The following is a 24,089-nucleotide window of genomic DNA, read 5'->3' as shown; positions in this document are numbered from 1 at the left end:
CAAGTACTGTAATACACGGTGTTTTTTTGCAACATGGGATCCCCGGCCTAATTGAATTATTGGTATTGTATAGTATAATTAGATACATAATTTGTTACATATTCACTTTCTTAGGAATTCCATCACTAGCTTTATAATGAATTAGAGAGGTTTTACTCCTTCTGACTGACCATGGCAGAGTCAGAGTTGAAATCAGTCTTGGGGAAAAAATAGAGGCGATGGTGTCGGTAGTTTGGCCTACTGCCTCCACAGATCTACATTTACCCTGTATTTTCCTCTACATAGACCCCAGTGGTCAGATGTAGTCTATAGATTATCCCGGTGGCAACTGTTAAGTTTCTTTGCAGTCCACAGGAAAATATTACACAATGGTCTATCTACTGGATGGCTGTTTTAGTTCCTTAAAGATAGACATGCTCTTGGTAGCTGCTTATTACTCCGGCTATTAGATAGGATCAGTGGCGTAACTAGGAATGGCGGGGCCCCGTGGCAAACTTTTGACATGCCCCCCCCCCCCCCCGACCGACACCAACGCCGAAGACCTCGACCAACCCATTCCTGCACGTTCTATTACGCCCCATAGTGGCCCCTTCACACAGTATTATCCCCCATAGTAGCCCCTGCACACAGTATTATCCCCCATAGTGGCCTCTGCACATAGTATTATGTCCCTTAGTGGCTCCTCCACACAGTATTATCCCCCATAGTGGCTCCTGCACACAGTATTATCCCCCATAGTGGCCCCTGCACACAGTATTATCCCCCATAGTGGCCCCTGCACACAGTATTATGTCCCATAGTGGCTCCTGCACACACTATTATGCTCCACTGTGGACACCCATAAACAATTATTATACTCTTCAGAAACCAGAGTATAATAATCGGAGACCTGGGGGAATAAAAACATAAAAAATTACTGTTTCTTACCTGTCCCCCGGCTCCTATGCTGTCTTCTCCGCTGCCATCCTTCTTCAATGACGTCGGACGTCACATGACCCGGGACGCAGCCCGGTTTCATGTGACGTCAGAAAGGACGTCAGGAAGGAGGCCTGGCAGGATCGTGGAGAGGTAAGTAACAGTGTTTTTTATTTTTCTTCCCTCTCCCGGTCCGCCAATCATTATACTCGGGGGTCCGAAAAGACCCCCGAGTATAATGATAGCAGCGGTAGCGGCTGTTACTGGGCCCCTAATGTCCCGGGCCCTGTGGCAGCTGCCTCTGCTGCTATGGCAGTAGTTACGCCACTGGATAGGATTAATGTACTGGGGATCCCCTTACATTTGACTCTTTCTAGTATGGTATATAAAAATTGTTTTTCTAAATAGACAAACTCTTGTTTTCTATGCCAAACCAAATCCCCACATCATAACGTTATTTTCAGACTTGAGACCTGACCATTATAACTCGGCGCATTGTGTTGATCGTGGATATATAGGGTCCTGTGTCACATTATACATAATTGTGTTTCTACAGTGAATTTCCTTTTAATTGCTGCCTATTCTTTGCTGATGTAGTCTGCCATCTGTCCAGGCACTTGCTTTTCCATGGTGAGATAGGCTTTTCTGTTCCACTGTACTATGCCAATATACCACAGCATAAGTTAATGAATAAATAAACAATTACTAAGAAATTGTCAGGGCAGATCCGTCAGAGTCTCTTTAGTGGAAAAGCAAATGCGTTTTATCTGGCGTCGCATAGATCTGTTTGTTCGATATTATTGTGCTTAATTTATTCCACATAAAGCCTGTGACAATGTGGTTCGGAGGGGTTGGGGCTCATAATTCCCCGGCTGTTTATTATGAAGAATGAACATTAGAAATTACATGTTCACAGGTCAGGAACCAAAGATCTTATGTGACGGTAGCTGCACTTGTGCCAGTCACTTTAGAAGGGAACATTGGACTGACCATTGTACTAGTAATAATATATTTTTCATTTTTATTTTCAGAATTTACTGAAAGACTATGTACTAACATTTAGACAGTGTAAACTAAGACAGGCAGTCTGAAAGTGTACCAGATTTATCACAGTAGCTTACACTGGTTGATAATTCTGGTGCATCTTTAGGCTTAGGCTAAGGACCCACGTAGCAAATCATAGCAAGATAAAAAAAACTGCAGAAAAAACTGCATCTTTTACGCAACATTTTTCATTGCGTTTTCGCAGAGTTTTCCTCTGCGGGCTTTATGCCCTTATTACACCTATACGGAAAATGCTAGCATTCCACAGGTATAATCGACATGCAAGCATTTTTGAACACACAGCTTTTCCACTGTGCGTTTTTTTTCTGCAATGTGTGGATCGGATTCACTATTCAGAATCCTATTCCCTTTGCAGGTACTGTAAAACACTACATTTTCGTAATGTGGTGCTTCAGCGTTAAGACGCATTGCATCTGTAGGAAAACACAAGCATTTCCGCTGGCAAAATTGACATGCTGCATTTTTCAAAAACACATACATTTTTGAAAAACACAGTTTTTTCATAGCGATGTGCAATGTGTCGATGGGATTAGCCAACATGGAGCCTTACCCCTCATTCACATCTGTTTTTCGGTATTCCATTCAGGGAGTCCGCATGGCCACCTCCCGAACAGAATACTGAACGCAAGTGCAAGCGGTGTGCAGTGAAAGCACATGGACCCCATAGACTATAATGGGATCTATTTGATTCCTGTGCGCTGCCCGCACGAAAAAGTAGATTGTGAACTACTTTCCTGTCCGCATGATCCCTGTGGAGATCTGGCAGCCAGCACACGGACCCCATTATAGTCTATGGCTTCATGCACATGACAGTCAAAAACAATCATCAGACAAACATCACACAATTTTCAGAAGAATTTACACATTCATCTTTTTATTTTTTTTGTACAGTAAATTTCATCTGTCAAAAAATAGGACATGCCCTGCTTTTTTTCATAGCCTGTAAGACCAAGTACAAATTAATAGTTCCATTTTTAATGTTTGTCAAAAAGGCTTTAAATCCAATTGAATGGGATGGGTAAAAAAATGGTCAGTATAAAATGCATGAGAAAATAATGTTAAAAGTGAATGAAAAATTTGTGGCGCATGGATGAGAAACACCCACTAAAAAAGTGCTCCTCCATTTGTAATGGCTGTTTTTTCAATGTTCATGTTGCATATAGCTTTAGGCTGAGGCCCAATGATGTGGAAATGCAGCTTTTATTGTTCCAGATTTTGTTGTGATTTTTTGAGCCAAAGCCAGGAGTGGATTGAGCAGAAGGTAGAAGTATAAGAACTTCCTATATATTTCCCATTCCTTTTGTAGTCATACTTGGCTTAGGCTGAAACCCCTCTCCCCCCAAAAAATCTAAAACAAAAAAAGCTGAGTTTCCGCAACCTGGGGTCTTTGCCTTACAGTTAAACAGTCCAATTTAGACTAGACAGTCTTAAACTTAACAAATACATCAAAGTGTCTAATGCTGTTTGATAAATCTGTAACATTATTAGACAGTCTAATGTGTCACATTTCTTGGTGCATAGTGTCACAATTTAGGAAAAATTCCTTGACGTCACATCCCTTTCGAGTCAACCGATCCCTCTTCTCATATAAGTCGTAAAACTGTCCAAAAATGGCCGTCACATGACCAAAATAAAACCCATGAATTTCAATGGGTCAATTCTTATGGCATTATCTATGCTGGACATTGTGTCACGTTCGTGTTTATGCCCAGACCCAGAATCCGGACTACAGACTGCACCGCTAAGGGAACAGGGGAAGGAGACTTTCCCTGACGCTACGGCGGCTAGCTAGGCCCTGCCTGCGGGTGGTGGTCAGCTGTTCCCAAGCTAGCCTTGGCCCCGACAACTCCTGGCTCTCTAACATGAAGGCCTAGCCGACAGATAGGGCGAGAGCTACAAGAGAGTTAGGGACTGGGGATACTAAGGTGGTCACCCCTACCGAAACCAAGGTGCAGCTGCAGACAAAGCAAACAGGATGGGAAGTGCTGGACAACAGACAAGCAGCACAACACAATACGCAACAAGAGAATGAGGAGAGGGACAGTGGAGAGGTGAGGAAAGGGTTAACACAGGACTGGGACAAAACAAACTGGAACCCAGAACCTCACAAACAACCAGATAGTGCCAGGCAAACAGAACTGAAGGACAGAGTAGAGTAGAAGTGTGGAGGGACAAACCAGACTCATACACAAGGCAACACTCTCACCACTTCCTAGTCAGTTGTAATACTACCAAAACAATACTCCTCCCTGAGCCACGAATTCTAGGTGGTAACCACGAAAACCAGCAACTAGTGAAGCCAGCTCTCCTCCTAATAAAGGCCCCAGGATAGTACCATAGGATAATGACAGCAACCAACACCTGAGGTTCGCTCCAGAGAACCTCAAGCATACTTTGAAGGCACAAACAGAATGGACTAATGACAAAGAAACTACCCGAAGACCACAGAACACCGGATCAAATCCCCACCAGAGAAATACACAATTTTATTACCAGAATTCAGGTCGTAACACATTGATTGTGACCTATAAAAATAGCGCGTGCCAGTTTTTCGTGACGGCCATAAAAAATGCCAAAAAAGGCACTCTTTTGTGGTCTTTTTCTCTCTTATGCTTCATTTATGAGACATTTGCACCTTTTTTTGCTCAGATGTTACGTTGCTGTTGCCAGTGACGTAACTAGGAATGGCGGGGCCCGTGGCGAACTTTTGAATGCTGAAGACCTCAACCAATTGACCCCTAACGCCGCCGCTCCTTCCCCCCTGCGCGCATTTCTGCGCACACTATAATATCTTATATTGGTCCCTGCACACAGTATTATGTCCCCATACTGGCCCCAGTACACAGTATTATGTCCCATTGTGGACACCCATGAACAATTATACTGTGTGGTCTTTTCAGACCCCAGAGTATAATAATCGGAGACCCAGAGGGATACAAACAACAAACTACTGTTACTTACCTATCTCCCGACTCCCCTGTATTCTCCGTCGCTGTCAGCCATCTTCCGGGACATCATGTGACCGGGGCCCTGTGGTCATATGATGTGACGCAAGAAGGCCGAAGCCTGCCTGGAGCCTGGAGAGGTAAGTAACACAGTTTTTTATGTTATCTTACCTCTCCCCGTCCTCCGATCGTTATACTCGGGGGTCCGAAAAGACCCCCGAGTATAATAGTGCTTGTGGGGCCCGCGCCGTCACTTACCGATCGGTAAGTATATAGGGCCCGTTACCGGCTGGGGTAGCTCCAGCCGATAACGGCCTATTAAAAAAAACAAAAAAAAACGCAGCGGTAGTGGCTGTCGCCGGGCCCCTAATGTCCCGGGCCCTCTGGCAGCTGCCTCTGCTGCTACGGCGGTAGTTACGCCACTGGCTGTCGCTACTCTTTGTTGGGAAAAGTGGCCAAAATTAAGATACTTCTCATGCTGCATTTAGAACTTTCACCTTCTTAAAAAGGGGCAAAAGGAGGCACAAATACCCTCCAATACATAGGCAGTTCATAAAAGCCTGTCAGATTAAAAAGGGGTAATTTCGTTTTCGGGGCAGATGATAACTAACCCCCAGTAAATTATTTAATAAACGATGATCTATTTTATTACTTATGTGGATTTCTTTATTCAGTTAGAAGTTGTCTAGTGTTAAAAGGACTATATATGCCCTGACTACTCGCTGCAGAAATACAGTAGTTGCACCTGAAGAGATGTTGTCACCTTGTTTCATGAATAGTAAACCCCCGGCACTTTGCTGGTTAGACCAAAACCACTAGTTTGATTAATCATGTTGTAGGTAGAAACAAGCCAACAGACTTGCCACATCCCTGACGTTCATGGCACTAGGCATAAAACTGAAGGTGGCCCACGACAAATACTTGAATGCTTAACACTTTAAATTTTAGCTTCCCAATCCCAAAATAAAATTGTTTTATTGAGGACACAAGAAGCGACGTCTGTGTGGCATGTCCTATGTAACTTCAGATGATTGTATATTGTTATGTGTCAGCTTGTTAGACTTGTCACAAACGAGTTTGTGATTGATAGTTTAATTGGCTGCTGGCACTTGTAATTGGTTAATGAGGTTGGTGCGAGGCTGTAATTAGAATTTCTATATATAGGTAATTGTGGCGTTGCTGTATCCTGATGACCAGGAAATCTAACGATTCATTTAGATTCCAGGATAGGAGAGGTGCAATTAAAATGCCTCTGCAGCTATGTTTATGGGTAATTGGAATTTGCTCTAGAAATTTCATTGTAAAATTCTTTTAGCCAACTCTAAAAATATAGCTGCAGAGAGGAAAATCTAGATAGAACACCAGCGGTAGATATAATGCTTGTATAGTTCATACTAAGGATGTTAATGGACCTGCCACCCAGACTCTCCATGAATCTTCCACTCTCACTCACAGTATCTTCTTAATAAAGACTTCTCTATCTACTAAGGAATGGCTATAAACTGTCTTCAACTTTGGAACTTGTATGGTAGGACAATGGCATAGCACAATGACACATGGGGTTGACAAGGAAAGGACACACTGATTCTTGAAGTAGGAACAAGCCAACAGCACATTAACGCTACTTTCACATCAGTGCCCCATTCACATCACCCTCTTGCTCACACACAGCCTGCACCCCCATTCCCCCCTCTTGCTTGCACACAGCTTTTACCTCTATTCCTCCCTTTTGCTTACACACAGCCTGCACCGCTTTCCCCCCTCTTGCTCGCACACAGCTTGCACCCCCATTCCCACATTTTTGTCACACACACCCTGCACCCCACGTTATACTCTTGTTCACATACAGCCTTCATGCCCACATACCCCTCTTGCTCACACACAGCCTACACCCCTCCATTCCCTCCTCTTGCTCACACATAGCCTACACAATCATGAACCCATCTTGCTCACACACAGCCTGCACCCCCCCATTCTGCCTTCTTGCTCGCACAAAGCCTACACCCCCATTCCCCCCTCTTGCTCGCACACACCCTACACTCCATGTCACTCTCTTCCTTACATACAACCTGCATGCCCACTTACCCCTCCTGCTCACACACAGCCCGCACCTCCCATTCCCCCCTCTTACTCACACACAGCCTACACCCCCATGTACCCCTCTTGTACTCCATGTACAAGGCATACATTACTCTTATGGTAAAACGTAATAGTAAAAATTGATGGTAAACACTAATGCCAACTGATGACAACTTATGCCAACTGATGGTTTTAGAGTAGAAATTTGTGAAAAGCTTGATGAAAATTGATGTATTTTCACAGTTGTAATGACTAAAGGACAAAAAAACTGATATTGATGCAACTGACATATGTGAATCTACCCTATAGAGCCGCTAGCTACCACTATATAATCACTGTATATTGGTGTACCTGAGTTGGGGGCCCACTTAGAGTTTACAGTTCTGGAGTCCTAGGTTTGAATACTGCCAAGGACAACATCTGTGAGGAGTCTGTATGTTCTGCCTGTTTTTGCGTGGGTTTTCTCTGGGTACTCCTGTTTCCCCCCACACTCCAAAGACATATTGATAGGGAATGTAGATTGTGAGCCCTATATGAGACAGTAACTGGCAATGTCTGTAAAGTGCTACAGAATATGATGGCTTTATATAATTAAGCTAAATAAATAAATAATGTATTTGCCCTCCTCCCCCTGCTGAGCCACAAGTTAGGTCTCTGGATACAGCGCAATGACACACTGACACTTGTAGTACAGGACAATGACACTTAGGGTGACATTGGCACAATGACGCTTGTAGTACAGGACAATGACACACTGACCCTAGTAGTACAGCGCAATGACACACTGACACTTGTAGTACAGGACAATGACACACTGACCCTAGTAGTACAGCGCAATTACACACTGACACTTGTAATATAGGACAATGACACTTGTAGTACAGGACAATGACACACTGACCCTAGTAGTACAGCGCAATGACACACTGACACTTGTAGTACAGGACAATGACACACTGACCCTAGTAGTACAGCGCAATGACACACTGACACTTGTAATATAGGACAATGACACTTGTAGTACAGGACAATGGCACACTGACCCTTGTAGTACAGGACAATGACACACTGACACTTGGGGATACAGGACAATTAAGCACTGTCACCTAGGGAAATGGGCAGTGAAAATGATGACACTTGGATTAATGGCATAATGACACACACTGGGGGTCACAATGACACTTAAGGTTCTAGTGGACGGTCATGTCTTGTAAGGAAGTATCTTACTACAGCATGAGAAGCCTGTGATAATGAGCAGGGTAATACTGCTGTGACATGAGCTTAGGTGATGATGAAGAAGAAGAATATCACTTAGTAAGCTTTACATGGTACAGGCAGTGATATAATTGTATTTTCTGTTTCTCCCCCCTCGTTGCTGCACTACAGGGGGTGTAGAAGAGTCGTGGATCTGTCAGTCTGCACTCTTATTAGCCCCCTGTTGTGGAGAGATGTGACAAACCACATAGTAGGGGCTTTCAGTGATCACCAAATGAACTGAGTTAGAAAGTGCAAGCAAATCTAACATTGAAGTTATCACAGCTGTACCCACAGCGGCACATGGCTGGCTTTTATATCCATCTCCATTAATTTAGCTTAATTAACTATGCACATACATATTCTGTCTATATAAGATCTGTCTCTGTCTATTTAGCTATCTATTTCAGATCTGTCTACCTCATATCTATATATTTCAGATTTATCTATCATATATCTCTCAGCTCTATCTATGTAAATATATAACTAATGTCTATCTGTTTATCCATTCATCTGTCTCTCACGGATCTATCTACCTATCTATCTAATTATCTATCTATCTATCTATCTATCTATCTATCTATCTATCTATCTATCTCAACCATTCTATAGTTACCATTCTATCTACCTCAAATTTATTTATTTATCTATCTATTATTTATATAACTAATATCTATTTATCTATTTACTCTATCCAATATCTATCTATCTATCTATCTATCTATCTATCTATCTATCTATCTATCTATCTATCATCTATCTATCTATCTATCTATCTTCCATTCTATCTCAGATCTATTTACTTCAAACCTATCTATCTATCTATCTATCTATCTATCTATCTATCTATCTATCTATCTATCTATCTATCTATCTATCTATCTCAACCATTCTATAGTTACCATTCTATCTACCTCAAATTTATTTATTTATCTATCTATTATTTATATAACTAATATCTATTTATCTATTTACTCTATCCAATATCTATCTATCTATCTATCTATCTATCTATCTATCATCTATCTATCTATCTATCTATCTATCTATCTATCTATCTTCCATTCTATCTCAGATCTATTTACTTCAAACCTATCTATCTATCTATCTATCTATCTATCTATCTATCTATCTATCTATCTATCTATCTTCCATTCTATCTCAGATCTATTTACTTCAAACCTATCTATCTATCTATCTATCTATCTATCTATCTATCTATCTATCTATATGTCTATCTATCTATCTATCTATCTATCTATCTATCTATCTATCTATCTTCCACAAGGCTGCACCTCCCTACATTTCTTTCCTCATCTCTGTATAGCCCAACCCTTGCTCTCTGTTCACTCATTGATCTAAGACTAACATCCTCTATTATCAGAACCTCCCACGCTCTTATACAAAACATCTTGTGTTGCACCACTTCTCTGGAATGCTCTACTTCGGACTATCATATTAACTCCCAATTTCTAGTTTCAAGAGCAAACTAAAGAAACATCATCCTGGTACAGGCCCCCATACAATATACGTTTCCCCAGAGAAGTTCTATAGGTCGGTGCCTACTGGATTACCAGAGCAGGTAATGGGTGATCTTCACTTACCCATTACCGCTCCTGTCCATGGCCGCATCGACACTGTTAGGATGTGACATTCCAATGTTGTTCAGCGCACGCTGGAGGTCTAAAGAAAAGTGATTGGGTACTGGGACCCCTGAGGTCAAGAAGCCAGACAGCAGTCACTATTTCTGCTATGGCGGTAGTTCTGCCCCTGACATCTATCTGCTATATACATCTCTATCTCAGACAAGAGTCGTTTGACAACCACTCTTTCGGTAATGTGTTCAATTATAACCACAACTTTGGGAGAGTTCGAAGACATCTTTTTTTTGCCCTTCACCCTGCGGTTCTAGGGGTGTGGTCCAGGCAGTAGATTTAGTATTACTCTGGTCCACATCGCAGCCAGTTTGAACATTTCAAGCGATATGGGTGGGATTATTTTTTTCTTAGGCTCCGTTCTCACGGAGTAACGCGCCGCTCATTTACACTCGTAAACACGTGTCAGAGCGGTTTAAAAGCCTCCCATTTATTTCAATGTGTAGCGCGCGTAAGACCGGCACAAATTGAAGTCTATGGGATTCTGTTTTGAAGTGCCGCGCTCTGACACGTGTTTACGAGTCTAAATGAGCGGCACGTTACTCCGTGAGAACGGAGCCTTATAGTAACACCTTTCTATGATCCTTATTTTCCCCTCATTTGTAGATGGTAGTATATTTTTGACAACCATCTTGTAATATTTAGCTGAAACATTTGTGCAGCTTTGCTAACAATTGGAATGTTCTGTACTGTGGAATTCTAAAGAATACTTCTAGTAGACTCTCTGGAGTTAAATGTATAGTATATTTTCTGGCAGCCATTAATACGGGAGTAATATCTACTGATTATGAGAGAACATGGCCCTTAACACTTGGAATGTGTGGCGTCATTACCTTTTCCTCGAGTTGCAAGATTCAGAGCGGTAATTATTGTTCCTGTACTTCATGGATGTTGTTTTAATAAAAAGTGGTAATTAATGTTGAACAAATATGAGAGTCTTCTCAGCTCAAGCAATTCTCACCCATCAGGAAGTGTGTAAAAATTTCTCAATATCTCAATATTCTATTTCATCCACCAACTTAACTTTTAACAAAATTTCACAGTTTAGAATTTGCATAAAATGTTAAATAATTTAACAAATTCTTTATCGTACTGATCCTAAATTCACAATCAAAGCTGTGTTCTCACTTTTGCCATTTGCCGTTGGAAGTTATCTGAAGTCCAGAGTCAGCCTGAGGTTGTTCAGGCTAAGTAATGCAAGCTGTCTTTATTCTAGAAACAGCACCACACCTGGCCATGGGTTGTGTGTGGTATTGCAACTGAGCCCCATTTCAGTGAATGGAGATGAGGTACAATACAATGCAGTCTGTGGACAGTTGTGGTGCTGTTTGTGAAAGAAAGTATCTATGGTTTTCTAGTCCTGGACAACCCTTATAAAGCAGGGGGCTCCACACGGCATAAACGCTGCGGTGTGTTTGTGATGTAAACGCAGCAGGAAAAAATGCAGTGTTTTACAGTCACAGCAATTCTGTCCCCACTTTGAGGAAAAATATGCACAGTGGACATGCTGCAATTTCCAAAACTGTCATGGTTGTGGAAATTGAAGCATGTTAATTCATACCTATGGAAACACCGTCAGTTTTTCTACAGGTATAATTGAAGCAGAAAGCCCGCAGAAGTTACTTTCCGTGAAAAGCGCTGCGCAAGAAACCGCAATGCGTTGATGACACGGTTTTTCCTTTTCACTTTTTTTGCTGCGGGTTGCTAACAGGAACTCTCAAAAAGCATCCCACTTTGGTGAGAGGAAGGCAACAGAATTTTTAATGCTGAGGGGCAACATGATAGCTTAGTGGTTAACACTGCAGGGCTGGAGTCCTGGCCTTAAATCCTGCCAAGGACAACATCTGCACAGAGTTTGTATGTTCTCCCTGTGTTTACCTGGATTTTCTCCCATACTCCAAACACATACTGAGGGAGCCTTCACACGGAGTTACGCTGCGCTCATTCTGAACATAAAAACACATTCAGATTGACCGCGTAAAAAGCATTGACTTGAAAGGGAGCCGGCATATGTGCGCTAACCATTGAAATCAATGGGAGGCCTTTTTGGTACTTTTCCCTTATCGGGCTGGCACTGGAGCTGTGCATAAAGGAGCAGCGGATCACAGGATGCCAGAGAGAGCGCCCAGACCCTGCCCTCACTCGCGGTGCAGAGAGGATGGTGACGGGGTCGGGACATGGGTTGACTTGGTGATTGTCGGTGAGCACAAGCTTGAGAAGCCGGACATCACCCCCTGATGCTGCGGCTGCAGTGACACGCACATACCGTCTGTCACGGTGGCACACTACTCACACCAGGCCGGACTCCACCATCCTCTACGCACCGCGATTGAGGGCAGGGTCTGGGCTCCCCTCTCTGGCATCCTTTGATCCGCTGCTCCTTTATACACAGCTCCAGTGCCAGCCAGCATCGGGCCAGTAGTCAGCAGTTCGGCATGTCCCGATGCTGATGCTGAACTGTGATGCTGACCCAATAAGGGAAAAGTACCAAAAAGGCCTCCATTGATTTCAATGGGTAGCGCATGTATGCCGGCTCCCATTCAAGTCAATGGGAGCTGCTTTTTACGCACTCATTCTGAACGTGTTTTTACGTTCAGAATGAGCGCAGCGTAACTCCGTGTGAAGGCTCCCTGATAATGAAAAATGTAGATTGTGAGCTCACAATCTACATAAAAAGAAAAAAAAGAAAATTTTTTAATTGTGTTCTAGATGTGACTGGAGTTGGAAAACTTTCTTACTCAACTACATTCTCATAGACATTAATGCATTCACTGTAATTAGGTATCCAGCAGTGTAAATCCTTGAGTACAATACAACATAAGGGTCAGGTTATTTTCATAAAACTTACAGCCATTAATTGTAGAATAAAAGAGTACCCTCCAACAGATACCAGAGGGGTGCAGCAATAACCTCATTCAATGTTTGGACACCCCTGATCTAAATAAAACACTGGAACTCCAAAACAACCACTAAAAAAATGAATCTTTGACTTAAGTACCTGTCACTCAGCCGCTGCTCAGGGTCATCACATTCTATATTCTTAGATCCCTTATAGATGAGAAGAGCCGCCACTATCAGCTGCAGCAGTACTGAGATACACTGTAACAAAGCAATCACAATGGTCATTCAGAATGGAGGTATCCATACACCAGCCAAATGTTGTAAAGGGCTACTGTCCAAATTGCGACAGCCCTGTAACTTTTGGGTGTGTCCACACATCATAGTCTAGAGGTGGATTTAATATGTGACAATTGTTCTGAAAGTAAGTCCTGTAATAGCACCTAGTGAGACTATTAAATACCTTTAGGCTAAAACTCGACGTTGTGTTATCTCTCCCTGGCCCCTGCAATGCTTGGACAATATGGCATACACTGATCAGCTGTAATATTAGGTGATCCCGTAGAATTACTATAGTACTGTAGCAAAAATTGCTGAAAAGGTAAATTTTTAATACGGGTCTTCTGGAGTCCATGTCCTTATATGTCAGATCAGTTTTGATGACACAAAGAGTATCTATACAACATTAGGCCAGAGACGCCGCGGGAAAAATCAAGGCGTTGTACAGTGCAGGCAAAGTGGATGGGATTCATGCGAATCCCATCCCCACTTTGCGGAAAAGATTGCAGCGCAGACACGCTACGGATTTGCAAAGCCGTGGCGGCTTTGCAAATCGCAGCATGTCAATTATATCTACGGACACGCCGGCGGCTTTCCTGTAGATATAATGGGAAGAGAAAGTCCGCGGAGGAAAACTCTGTGAACTTTCTCTTCAAAGCGCTGCGGAAAAAACCGCAATGCGATCACGCAGCGGTTCTTCCCGCAGCGCTTTATCACTGTGTTTACGGGCCGTGGGGGCCTTAGCCTTACACTTTAATAGAGATGAGCCCCATGTGGTGCATAGGACTTGTGTCTGGTGCTCCTGACACCTGTAAACTGGTTCATTCAAGCTGGTCAGGCGCGTGGGCAGTGAAACTGATGTGTTTCCCCAGCTTAATGGAATCACTGCACAGGCATTGGGAGTACAGGTTCTAGGTAAATATAATCTTTTTTTTTTTTTTTTTAAAAAAAACAAGTGCTGACGTGGACAGCTTTTCAAGAATATTATATAATGTGAGTGGGCACCACCAACAAAATAGCAGTGCAAGCATGTGTTAAATCAACCATAAGGATAATCCGATAAACAAGTCAAAGAGGACACATGAAAAGGTGCTCACCCACACAAGAGATATATATAAAATCTGGTTTTATTTGATATACCCTCATAGAAAGACAAACTAAGTTTAAAAACAAGAACAAAAAAGAATACGTCTTATAGGGGCAGTGGAGCCCTAAGCATCAAAGAAACCCCAAAATAACTAGGGCTGAGAACAGAAAAATAATGGAATCACAAAAAGCATACTATGCTATAGAGCAATAACAAATACAAATAACTATCCCTGCTCTATTCCTATAATAGGAGATAAGTCAATAACAGCAATGCAAAATACGCATGGGTTTAAAAAAATTGTCACCACAATGGTGGCAATAATGACCCACTATGTCTGCACCAGCTTCAGAACAGAGGCATTTGGGACACTAAAACCTCAGTACACAAGGACATGTGGGTAGTTTAGTGTCCCAAATTACCCTGACATGTTCCCTTTAAGGCTAAGGCCCCACATTGCGGAAATGCAGCTTTTTTTGTTGCAGATTTTGCTGCAGTTTTTGAGCCAAAGCCAGAAGTGGATAAAGCAGAAGCGAGAAATAAAAGAACTTCCTATATTTTTCCCATTCCATTTGTAGCCAATCTCGGTTTTGGTTAAAAAAAAAACGCAGCAAAATCTGCAACAAAAAAAGCTGCGTTTCTGTAACATGGGGCTTCAGCCTAACTTGGATTTTCGTGGAAATGTTCCATGGTCCAAGGTTGTTTATAGGAGTCAAAAACCAACTGTTTAATCCAAGCCTCTCCCTGTGATCAAGTAGAATGTTGTTCAAGAGACCTATAGAAGGATTAAAGTATTGTACATCAGACAATTTAACCCTTTCAATAAACAGACCATCCACAAGGTTGGCAATGGCCACCTTGGCAATGACTACGTAGTTTACTGCACACTGGGAGAATTGGCTTCCCATATTCCTTTTTTTCCCTTAATAAAAGAGTGAATATTTTCTTTTTCCTAGCCTTATTAAATGACTATATGGCTTTAATATTCAGTCATTGTATAGCAGTACTCAGTCACCAAAATAGGTTTTCAGTGTGGCACAGTATGGCAGTATTCTATGGCCAATAAGTTAGATATCCAGCCCATCATCTAAATTCTCTTTTGACCGTGGCTTCAGATTTTCCGTAAAAAAACAAACGGAACATGCCCATTACGGGGATCCATTGGGCGAATACATTTGATGTGCCCATTGTATTGTACTGTTGCTGCGGCATGCTTGAATGAACAGAATTCTCACTTTCTCGCAGTACTATTGTGCACCATCTGACACATTGTTACATTTATATATATATATTTCATCACATAATTGTCATCTGTCTGTCATCTGTAATTATTCATTTTGATGCCATGAAACGACAGTCGTGTCCCAGGCGCCTGACACAAGTATAATTAAGTCACACAATATCTTTTATGTGAACAAAACACTGATATATTTATGGAATACAGGCAAGTGGCTGAATATATTACAATATGTCACATTCAACAGTCACTTGATATTGTATTATTTAACCTTTACAGTGAAGCACAGGAGTCAATAACATTTGTAGGAATATAAAACACGTACAGGCTGCAAATCGGATATAATAACACACTGACATTTTATACATTTCTGTATAGATGTAGTAGTGCCGAGTGCACGAATCATGGTGGTATTACAATACCTACAGGTAAGTCTGTGTAGGCTCTTGTAGCATATGAAGGCTCCTTTCATATAGAAATGTAACAGAGCTGAATTTGTCATGTCAATTGCTTCTTGTATGATTTGTGCTCAGATATAGGATTTACTTGACAGTCGTTGTGTGTTTGCTATAGCTCACCCTATACTGTAGTTACACCCCTGAATCTCTGCTATTTTTCCCATAATTCTGCTTTGTGCCTTTTCTCTGCTGTTCCTTCTCAATATTTCTAACTAAATTGACAATTTGAGAGTACAACACTATAGTCTCAAACTTTTTTTTTCGTATATCAGGGCTATGACAGATACCAGCAGTTACCTTTAAAAACCCATTCAAATGAATGGGTTTTAAAGCTGACCGCCAGCAAACCGTCCCTTGTCCAGTTTCCCCGAGGTTTAGGGCAGAATCCCCTGGTTGGAAAGTCGCGGTAGGGTGAACGCTCCCTTAGAAACCTGGTTTAAAATATTGGCGACTTTTGGTGGCACATTCTCTATGGCAGACAGTTGTCATAAGCAAGCACAAGCAAGAAACTTAGGGCTCCACCATCTGCATATAGGATAAAAGAAGGCCTGCAGATCTCACAACTTATAGACTAATGGGTGAAGTGTACCCGGACATCCTAACACCCTCCTCACATGCAGTTTACTATGTACCTTATATTTTATATACCCCATTCGCTATGATCTCTCAATCCTGGAAATGCTATCATATGGGAGTCCCCTAAACAAGTTGTCCCTGTCTCTGGGATGGCCCCTTAGTCCTATTTTATAAGATCTGTGTCCTTCTTTCTCTGCCTTTTGCAGCGGATATAATATTATTTTATTTGTACGTTTTCATATCAAGTTAAGATATTTTCCGCCAGCTGCCACAAGCGCAGCGAATGTTGTGACAAGAAAGGACAGTCAGATCACAGCCAAATACAGCTCCAAGACAGAGCATTAATTTTTATGTAAAGTATATATATATAGTCTCCTTCATAATGTCTTTTTATGTTAACCAACTGAAATGCGTATAGACAAGAAAATTAGTTGTACACACTAAATCAATGTGGCAGCGCCGCTCCAAATATGTTTGGCTTAAAGACTAAGTAGCACAAGAGGGAAAAAAATAAAAAAAAAATAAAAAAATTCCAGCACAACACATTAAGCCGTGATATGGGGGATGGGCTGCCATCTGTTATTAGTGGCTGCGGCACATATGAAACTTGACAGAGGCATATCAAATATATGCATGTACTGAATGTGGAATCTGAATGGCTAACAGGGCCCTCTTTTTACAGATTTTTGTTAGATTGAGTGGAGGCAAGGGAGACGTGAAGAAGAAAGATAAGAGAAACTTTATTATATTAGGGAATGACATCATCTGATAGAATACTGTTGTGGCAATTACTCAATTGTAGGGCTCCCGTTTATGACCACTTCCCTGCTGGATCCAGGTCCATTCATGGCAGCCTGTATTCTGTAGATGGGTGAAACTCATTGAAGAGCTGATATGCCTTGATAGGATGTAGAGTGCTATAAATTACTTTGTGTTTTCTGATGACACTTTAAGGGAAAATGTCTTGTTCTATGCAACTATATTCTCTATAAACATGGAGTCTATTTGTAGTGTTATCAGACTCTCATATTGTTATTATTTGACCTTGTACTGATCATGAGTTATAGCCTGTGTATTGCAGAGCTGTTCTGCTGGGTGAGGCACTGTGTGGATACATTACATTACTTATCTTGTACCGATTTTTAATTACTGCTTGAATTATATCCAAAGCTGCAGTCACTATTCCCTGGGTATATATATTACTTATTCTGAATTATACTCAAGAGCTGCAGTCACTATTCTGCTGGTGGATTTCCTGGGTATATATATTGCCTATCCTGAATTATATCCAGAGCTGCAGTCACTATTCTGCTGGTGGATTTCCTGGGTACATATATTACTTATCCAGAATTACATCCAGAGCTGCAGTCACTATTCTGCTGGTGGATTCCCTGGGTACATATACTACTTATCCTAAATTATATCCAGTACTGCAGTCACTATTCTGCTGGTGGATTCCCTGGGTACATATACTACTTATCCTAAATTATATCCAGTACTGCAGTCACTATTCTGCTGGTGGATTTCCTGGGTATATATATTGCCTATCCTGAATTATATCCAGAGCTGCAGTCACTATTCTGCTGGTGGATTTCCTGGGTACATATATTACTTATCCAGAATTACATCCAGAGCTGCAGTCACTATTCTGCTGGTGGATTCCCTGGGTACATATACTACTTATCCTAAATTATATCCAGTACTGCAGTCACTATTCTGCTGGTGGATTCCCTGGGTACATATACTACTTATCCTAAATTATATCCAGTACTGCAGTCACTATTCTGCTGGTGGATTTCCTGGGTATATATATTGCCTATCCTGAATTATATCCAGAGCTGCAGTCACTATTCTGCTGGTGGATTTCCTGGGTACATATATTACTTATCCAGAATTACATCCAGAGCTGCAGTCACTATTCTGCTGGTGGATTCCCTGGGTACATATACTACTTATCCTAAATTATATCCAGTACTGCAGTCACTATTCTGCTGGTGGATTCCCTGGGTACATATACTACTTATCCTAAATTATATCCAGTACTGCAGTCACTATTCTGCTGGTGGATTCCCTGGGTACATATATTACTTATCCTAAATTATATCCAGTACTGCAGTCACTATTCTGCTGGTGGATTCCCTGGGTACATATATTACTTATCCTGAATTATACTCCAGAGCTGCAGCCACTATTCTGCTGGTGGATTCCCTGGGTACATATATTACTTATCCTGAATTATATCCAGAGCTGCAGTCACTATTCTGCTGGTGGATCCCCGGGTACATATATTACTAGAGATGAGCGAATACTGTTCGATCGAGTAGATATTCGATCAAATTTTAAGGTATTCGACATATTCGATTTCGAACGAATACCACGTGGTAAACACAGTTAAAATTCGAATGCCCGTCCACCTTCCCTTGTGCTTTTTTTGCATCAATAACTGTGCAGGGTAGGTGGCTTAGGGTAGCATCAAAGGACGGGGGCGAGCACGTGGACATGGAAATCCAACTGGAGATCTAGTCCACAGTCCAGCTACTGGAGAGGGGCAGTCAGCAGTGCCCCTCATCAGTAGCACAAGGGGGCGAGGGCGTGGACGTGGAAATCTAGTCCACAGTCCAGCTACAGGAGAGGGGCTGCCAGCAGTGCCCCTCGTCAGTAGCACAAGGGGGCGAGCGCGAGGACGAGAGGACCCAGGCTGCAGTAGCTCGACTCCAATTATATACTGGAGAGGGGCAGTCAGCAGTGCCACAACATCAAGCGGGGTGCAGGGTGTAGTGCTGATGAGGCCCGAACACCAGGAACCTATACTAGGGTGGATAGCAGATATTATGGACCCGCAACCAGCATGTCTTGTCCACAGTACTGACGAGACACAGTTCCATATGTCTGTGCCAGCCACAAGTCCCTCGTCCTCCAACACCACCACCACCTTCACCGTAAATAAATAGTTTTAAAAAAAACATTAATGTTTTAGGGCTCCCCCCAAGGGCCTACAAAATATTTTTTTAGGGCTCCCTCAAGGGCCTGCAAAATAATTTTTTAGGGCTCCCTCAAGGGCCTGAAAATTTATATTTTAGGGTTCACCCCAAGGGCCTGAAAATTAATGTTTTAGGGCTCACCCCCAAGTGCCTGAAATCAAATTTTTTAGGGGTCACCCCAAGGGCCAAAAACTAAAACTCTGCTGGTTAAAGGCTCTACTCACCCCAAGGCCCAGAAAATATAACACTGCTGGTGCAAGGCTCTACTCACCCCAAGGGACAAAAACTGCTGGTACAAGGCTGAACTAAATTAAAGGGCCAAAAATTATGCTGGTTAGAGGCTCAGTTCACCCAAAGGTCTAAAACCACTGCTGGTTAAAAGCTCAACTCACCCCAAGGGCAAAAAACTCTGCTCGTGCAAAGCTGAACTAACTTAAAGGGCCTAAAACTATGCTAGTAAAAGGCTTAAATCACCTCAAGGGCCTTTGTCTCTGCTGGTAGCTCAGCTTATGGGCCTCTAACTCAATTTGGAAGGGCTCACGTGAAGGGCCAGAAAAGTAATTTTTGAAGGTCTCACTACATCACACACACACACACACACACACACACACGCACGCACGCACGCACGCACGCACGCACACACACACACACACACACACACACACACACACACTGACAGTTAAGGGTGGGGGCTTTTGGATTTCCCATTGCCTATGCCATCTGTGGTTGTCATGGCAACATGATTTAAAGGGGTGCATGCTAATGTTTCTTTAGCTTTAAATTTGTGTTTCTTTCCATACTATTGTGGAGGAAAGAAGGTTTCCAAGTATTTTTCCACTTTCATAGAGGTTCTATTGAGCTTGGAGTGTCTAGTTGTTAGGCTGTGATAGTGGGGTAATACTGTGACTTGGGCATGTTAGATGCCCCCAGACATGCTTCCCCTGCTGTCCCAGTTGCATTCCAGGGGTGTTGTCATAATTTCCTGAGGTGTCATAGTGGACTTGGTGACTCTCCTGAGTTGAATTGTGGTTTCCCCTGAAATGAGCCTTTTTTCCCCATAGACTATAATGGGATTCGATATTCGGTCGAATAGTCGAATATTAAGGGTCTACTCGAAACGAATATCAAATATTTCACTACTCGCTCATTTCTATATATTACTTATCCTGAATTATATCCAGAGTTGCAGTCACTATTCTGCTGGTGGATTCCCTGGGTACATATATTACTAATCCAGAATTATATCCAGAGCTGTAGTCACTATTCTGCTGGTGGATTCCCTGGGTACATATATTACTAATCCAGAATTATATCCAGAGCTGTAGTCACTATTCTGCTGGTGGATTCCCTGGGTACATATATTACTAATCCAGAATTATATCCAGAGCTGCAGTCACTATTCTGCTGGTGGATTCCCTGGGTACATATATTACTTATCCTGAATTATATCCAGAGCTACAGTCACTGATCTGCTGGTGGATTCCCTGGGTACATATATTACTAATCCAGAATTATATCCAGAGCTGCAGTCACTATTCTGCTGGTGGATTCCCTGGGTACATATATTACTTATCCTAAATTATACTCCAGAGCTGCAGTCACTATTTTGCCGGTATATTCCCTGGGTACATAAATTACTAATCCAGAATTATATCCAGAGCTGTAGTCACTATTTTTGTGGAAGAATTACGTGTTAAATACATTACATTACTTGTGTAATGATTCTTAGTTACAGCCTATATTATACTGTAGTATTTTTAGAGCTTCTGTCTCTATTCTGCTGGTGGAGTCACTGTGTACATACATTACTTACCATGTATTGATCCTGAGAAATCTTTACTTACCTATCTCTGATCCCCGATGCACTGACCTGCTATTGCCTCTGCTTCTTCTTTTTAAAGGCTGCAAGGCACTTTAGGCCTGTGACCTACAAAGTGTGAGATATCTGCATCCCGATGTTATCATGCCTGCCTGCACTGGGATGCAGATTTCTAAGCTGTGGTTGGGGTACCTTGCAGGTCATAGTCCTGAAGTGGTTTACAGCCTGAATGTCAAAGATTGGTAGAGCAGGAAGGCACCAACTTCCTCCTCTACCATATATTTCCAATATATTGGTGATGCAATTGAAATTGATGCCAGCATTTGTGGCAGCTACAGGGTTAGGCCCAACAAAGACACAGGGCCTCTCTGCCCCTCTCTCCACCAGGTATGCCTCTGATGGCTTCTATTGTCAACATTTGCATGTTTTTAAGTGTATTTTATGTATTATGTAATATAAGGCATTTTTGCAATTGGTTTAGCTTGATGTGAATTGTAGCGTAAACAGGCTGCAGAACAAAAATATCTAAAAATGTAGCTTTTTTTTTTTTAAGGAGGGAAGCATAAACGCTAGAAGCACCCTAGCTCAATAAGAGGTTCCACCAACCAAAGTCAGATTTTTTAGAGTTGCCTCACAGCATTTGCATATTCTACTTTTTTGGTATGTCTGCCCTCATCAATAACCAGCTTTGGAATTACCCACAAGTGAACTGGTGTACTCCCCAGTGGGCCCCTTAGCCAAGTGGGTGCCCAGCTCACCTTGGCATGGCACAGTATTCTCATTACACTTCATAAGAACACTCTTCAATGTTCTCCTAAAGTAGGCTCTAGATCGGTATAATACACTGGATAGATAACTTAAAATACTACCCAGTTCATTTTTATATACTGTAGACACACTGGGTGGCTGAGGCGAGGGTCACATCTGGGCATTGATATCTATCGTTTGGAGAGCTGGGCTGCTAAAACAGTAGCTGCCTGTAGTCCCCATAGACTATAACGGGGTCCATGGGGTGTCCATTGGGTGTCTGCTGTTTTTATACTGAAACCGATTTCTGGCGGTATCTGCAGTGGAGACTCCAATGGATGTGAACTTAGCCTATGATGACTTCTTGGTGCAGAGTTAGGGCAACCAGTAATATCTTTATTTACTGAGCTCCACATTCTCAATCACATTACAGGGGTTCCAATCACCGATCATCTTGCTGCTGTATGGACATATATCCCTGGCTCACAGAGCTAACAGGGCCCTATTTTAAAGCAAGAGCCAGACAACAGACTACTGAGAGGATCGCAGGACAACATTTTTGGCATTTGCAAAAGAATATCATGTAATATTTGCATACAGCTGTATAGTGAACCTCTAGTCATACCTGGAACAAAAGGATTCACAGGAAATAAAGACGGGAAGAGAAAGCAGAGACTATGCATTTGTTTTGAAACATGGGTGACTATTTGACCACAGCTGCTAAAAATGGCCGCTCCTTTAATTTAGCTTTCTCTTTGAGAAACTCCAAGGCTATATTCAGACGACTGTGGTTCAAACCACCTGGGAAGTACAGACAAAATGGTTTTGCATCCGTCTGGGCCCTGTTTCAGATTCCTTATAGATTTCAGTCTATTAATGGATTTGTGAAAATGGACAAAATAGGACATATCCTAATTTTCGCTCATCTGTGAAAAAAAAGGGCACGTAATTGTAATCGTTATATTCCAACAACCTGTTACAAAAATGGCATCACATGGTAATTCTTGATGTGTGTGTGTGTGAATAGGACCTTAGCCTGGCTGTAGTTTTTTTTTACTGAACATGTTTGCTTGGCCTCCATGCTAAATCTGCTTTGATTTTTAATGATGGCCAAGATTTAAAATTCCAATTTGGTAACATTATAACATGATTTTTATGGCAATGAAATGGCCATTTGTCTCTGAAAGGGTTTGGCAGGCTGGTAATGAATGGAGGGGAGTCTCGTGATATAATTCTTTACAAAATCGAGGAACAGATTTTAATGTCCCATCTAAAATCATTACACTATGTAACTATTATATTTACTGTCATTAATGCCCGCTCTATTTATGGCTAATTACATTAGCTCTGTGCCAACGTGCCCTTTTTAATTTCACTGAGATTCCTAAAGTATGCCGTGATAATTGATTTGGTTGTAAACTACCACCATAAAATACTATCTTTTTTTTTTGTTAAAATCCCCTTCATGTGATATCCTTGGAGCTGACATCTTGAAGGTTCAGCTCCTTGTGTAACTAATGTACGGGCATTTTTCAGCATATCAATTATTTTGCTTGGTCTAAAACACATTTATATCTCAATACATTGAATTGCATTGCATTGATTTATCTATAGTTGTAGTCTTATAATTCGACAACAATATCTAGAATTGCTCCTAATCTGTTATTTAATCTAAAGGGCCAGAGATCTAGCTGCCCCTTGCATTATAGAAACTCAGCTAAACTGGAAATGCTGACTGTTTCCAATAACGACCAGTAGTATTGTGGATGCAACTCCAGGTTCTAATAATGGGTTCTTTCTATAGTTCAATAAGGACTGTTATGGTCAGAGACTCCCTTTAAAGTTCAGCATCTTACATGTACAGTGCTAAAGTGGTCATGGGCAGCGGGCCTCAACTGAAACTTACTTGACTATGGAGCGTATGATTTGAGATGGCTCTGTGGGTTTTTGCCTCTTAGATGCTGCAGTCAAGTCATCTAAGTGGTTGCTTAGGGTCCATTCAGATGGAGGTAAATGGAGCAGAAAAAGGAACCCATTGAAGTCAATAGGAGGCTTTTTTTTCAACGCTGAAATTCCACACCAAATTCCTCACCATTTTCCTCTGTGTTTAATGGAACTTAATATTTGTGACCTCTCATCGGGTCTCTCATGCCA

At 41.9% G+C, this 24,089-nt stretch overlaps 1 protein-coding gene across 1 annotated transcript in view; it reads right to left on the bottom strand.

Annotated features, from left to right (window-relative positions):
- LOC142213695 (ninjurin-1-like) overlaps nucleotides 1-24,089 on the bottom strand; it is a 45,799-nt gene that overhangs the window by 6,659 nt on the left and 15,051 nt on the right. The window contains exon 4 of the mRNA XM_075282132.1: nucleotides 12,912-13,012. Coding sequence (XP_075138233.1) covers nucleotides 12,912-13,012 — 101 coding nt within the window. The remainder of the gene's footprint in view (nucleotides 1-12,911; nucleotides 13,013-24,089) is intronic.

Source organism: Leptodactylus fuscus, chromosome 7 (assembly GCF_031893055.1).
Source record: "Leptodactylus fuscus isolate aLepFus1 chromosome 7, aLepFus1.hap2, whole genome shotgun sequence".
Lineage (NCBI taxonomy): Eukaryota > Metazoa > Chordata > Amphibia > Anura > Leptodactylidae > Leptodactylus > Leptodactylus fuscus.
Note: the sequence above shows the minus strand (reverse complement) of the source record. Positions and strands in the feature narration are given on the sequence as shown.